This window comes from Dermochelys coriacea, chromosome 27, assembly GCF_009764565.3.
Source record: "Dermochelys coriacea isolate rDerCor1 chromosome 27, rDerCor1.pri.v4, whole genome shotgun sequence".
NCBI lineage: Eukaryota > Metazoa > Chordata > Testudines > Dermochelyidae > Dermochelys > Dermochelys coriacea.
In genome coordinates this window covers 2,891,027-2,903,555 of record NC_050094.1, presented here as the reverse complement: position 1 = coordinate 2,903,555, position 12,529 = coordinate 2,891,027, and the positions used below count along the sequence as shown (strand labels likewise).

Here is a 12,529-nt window from a genome sequence, read left to right as displayed (position 1 = left end):
GTGAGCTACAGCTCACTTCATCGGATGCATCCACCAAATGCATCTGATGAAGTGAGCTGTAGTCACGAAAGCTTATGCTCTAATAAATTTGTTAGTCTCTAAGGTGCCACAAGCACTCCTTTCCTTTTAGGGTTCTGAGAGGCGCAACCAGTGTGTGAGCAGCTCAGTGGGGGTCTGGGTGCAAGAGGGAATTTGGATGCACAGGGGCTTGGTGCAGGGGGTATGGGACTCTGCAGGGGAGTCCAGGTGAAGGTGGTTAGGGCTCAGTAGGGTGGGGCTCAGGGTGCTGAAGGGTGTGCAAAGTTGCTCCAGGGCAGCAGGAAAAGGCCAGTGGTAGATGGGCCATGGCAGGCGTGCCTGAGCAGCAGGAGGTGTTTAAGTGAGCAGACAGTTGGGGGCTCTAGAGCACCAGTAGCTACATAAACAGTGGTTAGAGGCACTCTTGCTCTCATGTAACCACAGATAGCAAATGTAGTAGAGAGAGTGAGCCTGAGACAAGAGGCCTGAGATAAAGCAGTGGGCAAGCTTTCCTGATATAAAGCAAAGTTAGCAAAAGTCAGGCTGTAAGCAAAAGGCAGGCTCTGCTATAAAACATGCCTGCTTGCAAGTTCACAGAATCTGGCAAGAACAGGGCTGGTATTGCAAAAACACCACATTCCTAACAAGTACTAGGCACAGTAAACTCACGCAAACACATTCCAAAAGGGTGGTACCAGAACACCCAATACCAAGTATGGTACACACAAACCAACATGTTCAAGGTAATGCAAGGTAACAAACCATGTCAAGGGGCTACACTTGTATAGTTAGTTGTATAACTAGCTACACAAGAGGGGCAATACATAACTTGTACACATTGGTGTATGAAATGGAGTCTCAGAGTGCGTCTTTGGCCAGCCTGGGGGCAGTGGAAGTCCCACCAACTGACTGAGTCCATTGTCATGGGCATCCATGTCTTAGCATCCCCACAGAGTCTGCTGGGTGCTATTACTGTGCTTCGTCGACAATAAACCTGATCAAGTGCCTTTGCTACTAATGGGGCTGTAGTTATTGGACAGTTTGATCGGAGCCTGCTGTACAGGCTATATGGCCAGAGCCAGTGCAGCACACAGAGAGAACACACGCAGCCAACATCTGATGACGGCAAGCATGATTGGGAACTAGAGATCTATGAAGAATACAGCATGTTCCACTGAAAATGCCAATTATTAACTACAGGAATCACTACAGCTTTAAATCAGACTTTCATTAACAGATTCTCAAGATGAGCCCTGCCTGTCACAGGTTGGCTAGCCCTTTAGAGTAGTTGTGCTCAGCCACACTTAACAGATTAGCTATCCCCTCCTATCAGGACCATCTGGGTTACTTCCAAGTAGTTCTGAGCCCTTTCAAAGAGAATAGAACCACACAGAATCAGGAAGTTTCTGGGGAAGGCCCTGAGCAAAGGCCTGCAGGAGATTGTGAGGGGACTCTAGGGAAGAAGCTCTATCTCAGAGCCAAAGGAAACAAAATGTAGCCCAGAGGAGCTCAGACTGTGTCAGAGGAGGACTCCAGGGAAGTGGTCTGGGAGTCAGGACTCTCTGACAGAGCCACAGAGAGAGATTGAAAGTAACCCAGAAGGGACTGGGAACTGAACCTGAAGAGCAGGCTGAAAAGGATCCTAAGTGGGGCAAAAGTACTTTTGGTTTGATCTGGACTTCTGTTACCCCGAAAGGGGACAGAAACGAGAATGACCCAGTCACAGGGTTGAGCCATGTGAACCCTGGGAGAGACCGAAAACCACGAGGAGGCGGAAATTGAGGCAGGGTGTCTGAAGTGCCACGCTTGGCCATCAGTAAGCACCACAGAGCAGGCACACCCTGTGACACTGGCCATACAAAACGTACAGTGGTTCACTGATTTCAGTAGGAGTTAGGCACCTAACATGCTTAGGCACCTAGAGTGGTTTACAAAAGTGCCTATCTGCATCTTCAGGCACCTAAATATCTTTGAAGAGAAACAGTCAAGTCACTAAGTATAATTAATACTTTCTTAAATGCAAAATGTTTTAACACACATTTCTTATGCATCCAGCATATTTTTATTTAATAAACTATTTTTACATTTTTAATTGAATTCCAATTTCCATCCAAATGCAGTTTGACAAAAATCCTGCATAAGAAATCATCTTCCAGTAAACAAGAAATGCATGATTCACTGTTTTCTAACATAATAATGTAAAAATTAAGAATTTGACTAAATATACATTAATCTATAGAATTGCTTCAATGAATGCATAAAGATACAGTGCATCACTGTGACTAGCAAAAATGTACCAAATTTAATGTAACAGCTATATTCGGTTGCAAATCAGTATGTTTTAATGGTTACCAATGAGAATTAACCTGTCTCTAGGAAACAATACAAAAAAAAATATCAATTATTTAAATTGAGTTTTCCTGCTTAAAATCACCCAGATCCACTCCATTGCACACACAAAACATCCTCCAGAGTAGCAGCCGTATTAGTCTGTACTCGCAAAAAGAAAAGGAGTACTTGTGGCACCTTAGAGACTAACAAATGTATTTGAGCATAAGCTTTCGTGAGCTACGTGCATCGATGAAGTGAGCTGTAGCTCATGAAAGCTTATGCTCAAATACATTTATTAGTCTCTAAGGTGCCACAAGTACTCCTTTTCTTTTTACAAAACAACCTATATGTTAAAAGTACTTTAAGGTTGCAAAGGAAAGCAATCACAAGTAGTAAGGAAATCCCACATTCAAGGTTGTCCTGAGCACTACACACACACACACACACACACACACACAGAGCGCGCTCAGGACAACCTTGAGTGTGGGATTTCCTTACTACTTGTGAGTAGTAAGTATAGTATAGATGTATGCCTAGTTAGATTCACATTTTTGAACTGCAGAATATTTTAATCTCAAATATTGAAATCATGTCTAGCAAGTGTATAGGTGGGGCTAAGAGGACAAGGTGGCAAACTTTTCCATCTCCTCAAGTTGCATTTTATGGACTAGCCTAGTTATAGGAGTTTTCTGTGGATAAAATGATGTTTTCTGCTTCCAGGCATTACATTTAAAAAAGACTTTTACTGAAATACCCTAAATACGCATCCACGCAAAGAAAGCCTGCTCTTTGTCCAAGCATTGCCCCTACCTTATTCCCATCTTTTGGGATAAAGCCACACCCTCACTTTTAACCTCAAAGCCACATTCACATTCCCAAAGAAGAGATACACAAATGACTCAGGCGGGGTGAGTTCTGGGAACAAGTCAGTTTCAGAAATTTAGCTGACTGCTTTCAGGTCTAAAATCACACTGTCTCTAGTTCTCGTTAGACAAAACAGTAACGGTGGATACTTACAGGCCAGCCTGGAAGTCCTTCTCATTCACCACAGCACAATTGCTTAATGACAGTTCATCTGTCGGACATCTTGCCGCTTGCATAGACTATTGGAGGTGACACAAACAAACAGGGCAGAAAAAAAAACAGTAATGAGCGACAAGAAAATACAAGCATCTCTTTTTTAATAAAATTATGCATTTCTTAAACTTTATTAATTAAATGAAATGCAAATTGGTTCCTTGAGATCTCATTAGAATTGATGTGCTGTCTGGATGCATAGTTTACCATTAGTGGCAAAAAGCAACTTTCTACATTCACAGTTTCTAAGGCACTTGCACAGCTTCTCTCTAAAGTATGCCTGCAATTGCATGTAGCCTCAAGGCAAGTGAGGTAATATCTTTATTTAGAACAACTTCTGTTGGTGAAACAGACATGCTTTCGAATTTCACAGAGCTCTTCTTCAGAAATCTGAAGAAAGCACATCTCTTTCACCAACAGAAGTTGGTCCCATTAAAGATATTACCACACTATCCTCGTTTCTTTCTTTAAAGCAGACATTGCCACCCTGAAACCTCTAGATCTGACAACTGCAATACACTCTACAGAAGACCGCCCTAAGCTCATCTGGCAAAGAATGTGTCTGCTTGGCACTATTAGCCACTATTAAACCATATTGCATCATATTTACTTCTGAGGGCAATTCAAGGTGTTGGCAGAAAAATGTAAAACTCTATACTGTTTGGGATTCTAGTACCTGAATACCCACCCCTCTCCTACTGTGCCACCAAAGGTTTACGATTGTGCAGTGGAAAAATATTATGGTTCAATGAATAGTTCTGATGTTTTCAACCAGGTCAGAGACCAAAATGGGTGATTTTTATTAACTGAAAGTTATTGGGAAACTTCTCTTTATAATTTCATAGAGTTTAAGGCTAGACGGGACCATTTGATTATACAGTCTGACATTCTTCATATACAGGTCATTAAATTTCATCCAGATACCGTTATATTGATGCCAAGGATTTTAGTCTCCTAAGGACTGAAACAAAAGAATCATAGAATATTAGGGCTGGAAGAGACCAACATTGCAGTGATACTGTTGGTGAGTACCACTGAGTGTCTGACAGTATCAAAAGGCACAACATGCACTGTGGATAGCCCAAAGTTATAACACGTTGATATGGATTGAGGCTCCCAGTTCTGCCCACAGGCCATGGACCTTCAGCAAGACCAGATTCACCCCTCAACCCAGAATGGAAACATCAGTAACCAGTGTCTTGGTTGGAGAAGCCTGAGTGAAAGGAGCCCCTTGGCGCACATTGCGTGGGGACTCCTACCAGCATAGGCAATCTAGAACTGGTGGAGAGAGGTGAACCAACCTGTCCAGAGGATGCAGAGCAGGGCGGTAAACCATCCTGAGCTACATCCGAAGCGGGTGAAGGTGCAACCTGGCAAACTGGACCACCTGCATGCACACGGATATGCAGCCCAGCAGGCTCAGACACACACTGACTGTCGTGGATGGCTGGGATTGCAGACTGAAGCAGAGCTGCTGCATTGACTGGAAGCAGTTGCTTGGCAGGAACGCTCTTGACCTGTGGAGTCTAAAAAGACTCCAACAAACTTGATTTTTTGAGTGGGAGCCAAGGCTGACTTTGAGGTGTTTAAAAGGAGGCCCAGACTGTCAAGCAAATGCAACATAGCGTCAACGTGGGTGAAAACCCCCCCTCTCTGGATCTACCTTCGGCAACCAGATGTTAAGATATGGGAAGATGCGGATATCCTTCCATGAGAGTACTTGCAGAGTCAACTGTGGTGGTACTGAAGAGGGCCCAGTACCAATTCTGGTACCAGCTATACCCCACCACTGGAAGGGGAGCATCTGGGTGCAGTGCCAACAGACATGGAGGCGCAGTGGCTCGCTCCATCGGAGGGGCCACAGGTGGCGCAGCCCTAAGAAAGTGCTGGATGAATGGGGAGGTCAGGGACCGAAAGGCAACAGAGGTCTGGGGCTGCCTGGTACACTTACAACATGAACTCAGTTGGTACCGGCATTTCCCTCATCGGTACCAGGCTCAACAGACACCCGGAAGCCAGAACCAAGCCAATGGTATGGTGTTTCTGCCCTTCCCACTCAGTACAGGGCAGGGTCAGAGGCACCCACACCATACTGCGTGCCCAAACCATGCCAGTCTGCGCTTTTCCTAGGGGAGGCAGAGGAGTTGCCCCGCAACCTGGAGCGATCCAAATTAGTCTAATGAGACCTCTTTCTCAACACTGATGACGGAGAATTGTTCCTCCTTCTCTTCGGCGAGGCGCCTGCCCTGGAACAAGAGGCATCAGCACCCTCTGAGTTCAACAGCGATCTTCAACCCGAGGAGGCAGTTGAGGTCACATGGCTGGTTTAAGCAGGTGCTTCTTGAGGCAAAGTTCCTGCACCACCTGAGACCACTTCTTAAACAATATACAAGTCAAACAGCAAGCTTTAAGATGGGCCTCACCAAGACAATGTAAGCACCATGTGTGGGGGTCACTGTTGGGGATTGCCTGTCCACACAAAGGACAGTGTTTGAACCCCAGTGAGGGCATCACTAACTAACACTATCTAACTACTTACTAACATTAACTCTACACAATAAATTAGGCTAACACAGTCAGGGTTTCCTCCCCACTCTGAACTCTAGGGTACAGATGTGGGGACCCGCATGAAAGACCCCCTAAGCTTATTTCTACCAGCTTAGGTTAAAACTTCCCCAAGGCACAAACTCCTTGTCCTTGGAGGGCATGCTGCCACCACCAAGTGATTTAATAAAGAATCAGGGAAAGGACCACAAAGTTCCTATCCCCCCAAAATACCTCCCCAAGCGCTAACACCCCCTTTCCTAGGGAGGCTTGAGAATAATATCCTAACCAATTGATTATAAAGTGATCACAGACCCAAACCCCTGGGTTTTAGGACAATAGAGAAATTAGTTAGGTTCTTAAAAGAAGGGTTTTATTTAAAGGTAAAAATCACCTCTTGTAATTAGGATGGAAAATAACTTTACAGGGTAACAAAAGATTCAAAAACACAGCAGAACTTCCTCCAGGCTTAGTTTCAAAGTTACAAAAAACAGGAATAAACCTCCCTCCAGCAAAGGAAAAATTCACAAGCAGAACAAAAGATAATCTAACACGCCTTGCCTGGCTTTTACTTACAATTTTTGTAATATGAGAGACTTTTAGGATGGTTTATAGGAGAAGGAGTTTTCTGACTTGATGCTTCTCTGCTTCCCAAGAGAACACACAAAAACAAAACCTCCTCCCCGCTATGCCCAAGATTTGAAAATATCTTCTATCCCCATTGGTCCTTTTGGTCAGGTGCCAACCAGGTTATTTGAGCTTCTTAACCCCTTACAGGTAAGGAGGAATTCTAGGCCACTCTTAGCTGTATGGTTATGACAAACACGAAATGCGAGGTTGTCAAACTACAACCACACACACCTCCAACTCCAGCCACAGGTGGGGAAAAGGAACTGAGGGGGGTTGGGGCAGCTCCACTCTCACAGCCAGAGGAGCGGTCACAGCCACGAGCGCTGCCCCCTGTAGGTACTGCTAGGAAAAAGGCTCTGGCTCCAGCATGCACACACCCAAATGGAAGACACGCCTGCATCGACTCGAAGAACTCCAAGGTCCCTGCCAATCTGATTTGAGAGAAAATTTCCTCCAGACCCCTGTAGACAACCAGCTGAAGCCCTACAGCATGAGATTTGATTTTTGTTACCTACAGCAGAACTTGAAACGTTATGACCATGTGGAGAGCAATGCAGGTCAGGCAAGGCCAGAAGGGACCACTGAGACCCTCCAGCCTGACCCATCCCACACACAGGCTGTAGAATTACTCCCAGAAGCTGGATTAAAGTATACCTTTGAGAGAGAGAGAGAGAGAGAGAGAGAGATCTAATCTCATTTCAAAGACCCCAAGTGATGGTGAGTTCACCACCTCCCGAGTAAGCTGTTCCAACATTTAACTATCTTCACAGCTAGGAAATCGTGTTTTATTTAAAGGTTGAATTTGTCCAGGTAAAGCTTCCGTTGATCCACTGGATCTTGTTCTGACTTTCTCTGCATGAATGAAAGCCCCCCTCCCCTCTGATATCTCTTGCCCATTTGTCAGTGCCTATACTCAGTGATCACCTCAACTTTCTCTTCCATAAGATGAATAGATTGAGCTCCTTCAGCCTCATATTCTATGTCCTGTTTTCCAGCCCCGGAGCATTTTTATGGCCCTCCTTTTATCTCAACTCAGTATTTTCACATCCTTCTCGAAATGCAGACACCAGAACTGGACACAGCATTCTAGTAGTGGTCTTACCAATGCCACATACAGAGGAAAGACCACTTCCCTACTTGTTGATATTCCTTTTTTTATACATCCACGGATCACATTAGCCTGTTTTGCGGCAGCATTGTACTGACAGCTCATGTTGAGGTGATTTTCTGAAGTGACCTCTTACATCCTTCTGAGTCACTGCTCTCCTAGATAGTCTCCCATCCTGTAGGTATAACCTGTGTTCTTCGTTCTCAGATGTATTACCTTGCATTTGGCTGTATTAAAATGCACATTATTGGGCTATGACCATTTAATCAAGTAATTCAGAACACTAACACAGTTGTCCCCAAACTTTTTACCTTGCACCCCCCCCTTACCTCTGTATGTGCCCCCTCCCCGGAGCTGGGGCCCAGGAGTGGGGATGCAGATCCGGGAGGAGGAACATGGACCAGGAGAAGAGCTGAGTGGTGCTCCTTCCCCACCCTGTGGGGGCTGGCCCAGGCCCCAGCTGTCCCCCCAAATGTTCCTCCACGCCCCCTAAGGGAGTGCACCCCACAGTTTGGGGACATCTGCTGTAACAGTATCCTGTCCTCATTATTTACTACCTTACCAAACTTTGTGTCATCTGCAAACTTTACTAGCAAAGATTTTATATCATAGTCTAGATTATTGATAAAAATATTAACTAGCCTTGGACCAAGAACCAATCCCTAGGGCAGCCTGTAAGAAGCTGCCCCACTCCACTGATGTCTCCCCATTTACATTTTGAGATCTACTGGCGAGACAGTTTTTAATCAGTCTATTGTGTTCCCTGTTAATTCCATATAATGCAAGTTCATTATCCTAAATAGTAGCGTCTATTAGTTTATGGAACCCCTTACGTGATGTGCGTCCCTGTCAAATGAATTCACAGCTATATAGTGTATTAAATCAGCCTGGATTGAAGACAGCTATACAGACTGCACCCTTCATTCAGGCAGAGAGATAAAAAGCACCTACTCAAGTTTTTCACCAAAAGGAAAAGCAGAAGCAGGGCCTGACCAGTTCCAGGTAAGGTATGAAATACCCAGAGAAAAAGATCCTGGCTTTCATTTTACTGAATGCTCAACCAGAATTTCAGATGCTCAGTGGAAATTAGTAGTAGTAAATACTTATATTATCATAATGCCCAAGAGTCCTAGTCATGGATCAGGACCCCATCGTATTAGGCACTAATCTTCTGGACCTATAATGAAATGCTGCCTTGTGGTCATACTAGAGTTACTACCACTGCAATAAATTTCCCTAAACAAAAAGTGTTAAGGCTGATCTCCAGTTGCAAAGGTAACACATTAATGTTAAGGGAATCTTTATAAAAAGTATATAAAGGTTTAATAAATGATTGATATGCTTTAGTAAGTTGTTACAGGTTCCAATAGGTTGCTTATAGCCATGACTTATAACCATAATACAGACATGCTACAGACATGAGTAGTAACACTTCTTAACCCTTCATAAATTCATTATCTCTTTATTAGCTATCTGTAAGAGAATAGCTAACAAAATGTGAACGTTGCATGCATAGAAACGCAGTTAGGGTTGTGTGGATGATCTTATCTACAGAAAAAATACACTGGGAAAACAGTCAAGTAAGACGACCCCGTTTTCAAACCCTATTTCCCAAACATTGTCCAATTTGTCTCAAACTTTCCCCAATACCTCTATCCTGGCATAAAATGAAGAATTACAAAATTCCAACTGGATTAATTTTGGCAAAGTTGGGGAAGAGGAGTCAATGAAAAGCTAGTTTAAACCTTAAGTAGAGAGAGGAGAAAGTCTCATAATATCAAGCTGTGGCTTCAGAGCCCCAAGGAAAGAAGGCTTAGCAAGCCAGGGAATAAGACACTATCCTCTAGCCCACAACACTAGCTAGACATACAGAACACATTTCACTAAAGAAAACCCATTTTGCAAGATCTGTGGATGGCATAGGTGAAGCCTGTGGCTTGTCCTGATTATTCGCAAGGCACAAGTTACTACTTAAGCACCTTTAAATTACACAGGGCTTTACAAGCCCAGAAAACACACATTACCTTGTCTTATTTAGACAGTAAGCACTTCAGGGCAAGGAAACTGGGTGATACAACAGCTCTGGAGAGGGGAAGACTGGGGATTGTTGAGATGATTAGGAATGCCATAGCCTGAAGAAGGATTTGAAGATTATAAATCGGGATTTGATTAATTAGGAAAAGTGCCCCGGCAAAGAAGTACTTGGAGACTATCCCAGGCATATGAGGCAGAGCAGAAAGTACAATGTTGAAAGTGGGAGAAGGGGAAATGAGAGTAATGACATAGGCACAACCAAAATTATACAGGGCCTTATAGGGAGGGTAAAAAAAAAATTTGATGCAGAAGAAAATAGCCAACAGACATGACTAGAGCAGCAGAAGAGGGAGATAAATAGAACTTTGTTCATCGTATTTTAAACAAACTGGGGAGGAGAGGCCCCAGGAAGATACTTGTAATGACCTCCTGATTTGCTCAGGACATGCACAGGGATTTTAGCATTGAGTACAGAGAGGAAAGTGAATTATGGAAGTAAGAGGAAGAAATCAAAGGACTTGCCTAGATAGTGGATATGATGGGGAGGGGAAAGGAGAGACTGATGAAAGTGGAGAAAATACTGAACCTGAATAATATTTGTACTTTCTAGTCAAGAGATAAGTCCTCTATGAATTTAAAATTATAGACTTTAGCCCAGGGGTGGCCAACCTGTGTCTCTGGAGCCACATGCGGCTCTTCAGAAGTTAATATGCGGCTCCTTGTATAGGCACCGACTCCAGGGCTGGAGCTACAGTTGCCAACTTTCCAATGTGCTGGGCAGTGCTCACTGCTCAACCCCTGGCTCTGCCATAGGCCCTGCCCCCACTCCACCCCTTCCCCACCCTGAGCCTGCCATGCCCTCGCTCCTCCACCTCCCACCCAGAGCCTCCTGCACACTACGAACCAGCTCAGCTGATCGGGAGGTGCAGGGAGAGAGGGGAAGGCGCTGATCGGCTGGACTCCCAGTGGGCAGGAGGTGCTAGGAGCAGGGGGATGGAGCTGATCGGGGCTGCTGACGTATTACTGTGGCTCTTTGGCAATTTACAGTAGTAAAATCTGGCTCCTTTTCAGGCTCAAGTTGGCCACCCCTGCCCTAGCCAATGAACCAAAGGAATTAAATAATGCCATGATGCCTCAATAACACTAAGCACCTGTCATGCTATGACCTCTGCTTGTTACACTAATCTTAATCATCTCACTGTTACCTTGTGCTGCCAGTCTGTTGCATCCATCTGCTGTGTCTCAAATATTGACAGCATGCAGGTGGACTGCTTGGGTCTAAGGCTGAGGACTTCAGGCACCACCACAATACATATTAAATATTAACTGGCCTTATGAACACTAACATCTTTGGAGAGCTGCACTGAAAAAAAGGAACAACTAATATAATTCATGGGATGTAGGCGGGAAGAAATGTGGATTCATGGCAGGAAGTAGTAAAAAAATAAATGGGTTTGCACAAGAGTTTAAGTCCAACTATTTATTCATACTCAAAGCCCACAAATTAAAGATGTGCACATGAAAAATAATTTCATCATGAAACATCTGTTATAAAAACAAAATGCAAGATTTCCACGGTGCATTGATCTTCCACGAGCTGACAGTCCATTTAGCATAAAAGATGACCTATGAGTCAAACTGCATCCTGAAGAGGCAATTCTCATTGCAAACTAACATCAGCAGAAGAGCCCAGAGCAAAATCAGCCTGTGTGCACAGGGTTTTGCAGACTTTATTCCAAAAAGGATGTTTAACGCCAGAAAGGATCATAACGATCATCCAGTCTGACCTCCCGTGTAACATGAGCTATCGGACTTCCCTGAATTAATTCCTGTTTGAACTAGAGAAGATCTTGATTTAAAATTTGACAGTGATGGAGAATTCACCACAACCCTTGGTAAACTGTTTCAATGATTAATTACCTCACTATAGAAAAAATACACTCCTGATTTCTAGTCTGAATTTGTTTAGCTTCAACTTCCAGCCACTGGATCATGTTATAGCTCTATCAGCTAGACTGAAGAGTCCTTGATTGTATTTCTGTTCCCTATGTAGATACCTACAGTCTATGATCCAGTTTACCCCTTCACTGTCTCTTTGAAAAGCTAAATTAAGGTCCTTGAGTCTTTCACTACCAGGCACGTTCTCCAATCTTTTAATCATTCTCATGGCTATTCTCTGAACCCTCTCCAATTTATCAACAACCTTTTGAATTGTGGACACCAGAACTGGACATGGTATTCCAGCAGTGGTCACACCAGTGCCAAAACATATATATATAACCCACCTAGGACTTAAAGAAAACCTCTTTTAATTATCTTTTATTGCCACAGAGTTCTTTTTGTGCCCTTTGGTTTCCCTTATCAATTTTCTACACTTCCTATTTTCTAATTTATATTCATTGTTACCAAAAAACCAGTTACCTACCTTTCAGACCTTTCTTCAAGGTATGTTGCACAAGTCCATTCCACTGTAGGTATGTACGTGCCTTGTACACAGTTGTCAGAGAACTTTTTCTCTCAGCACTACCAGTCAGGGCAGCTCAAGTGCTCTGTGCCATCATGCACCATTGCATGCAGATACAAGAGGATGGAGCTGCTCCCAACCCCAATCAGCTCCTTCTCACTAGAAAGACTACAATAAAGAGGGGGAAGGAGGGATGTCGTGGAATAGACATGTGTAACACATCTCAAGCAACAACAGTTAAGGAAAAGTAAAAACTAATTTTTCTTCTTCCAGTGATCACACATGCCCATTCCACTGAAGGTGAATCACAAGCAGATTAACAT

General features: G+C 43.9%; 1 protein-coding gene across 3 annotated transcripts in view; it reads right to left on the bottom strand.

Annotated features, from left to right (window-relative positions):
* Positions 1 to 12,529, bottom strand: part of NSF (N-ethylmaleimide sensitive factor, vesicle fusing ATPase) — a 177,454-nt gene that overhangs the window by 152,013 nt on the left and 12,912 nt on the right. For 2 of the 3 annotated variants that reach the window (XM_038385821.2, XM_038385822.2), the window contains exon 2: positions 3,367 to 3,452. In XM_038385821.2, the coding sequence (XP_038241749.1) occupies positions 3,367 to 3,452 (86 nt within the window). Of the gene's footprint in view, positions 1 to 3,366; positions 3,453 to 4,727; positions 5,680 to 12,529 lie in introns of those variants that run through there. The other variant, XM_043503254.1, reaches the window with a different exon arrangement.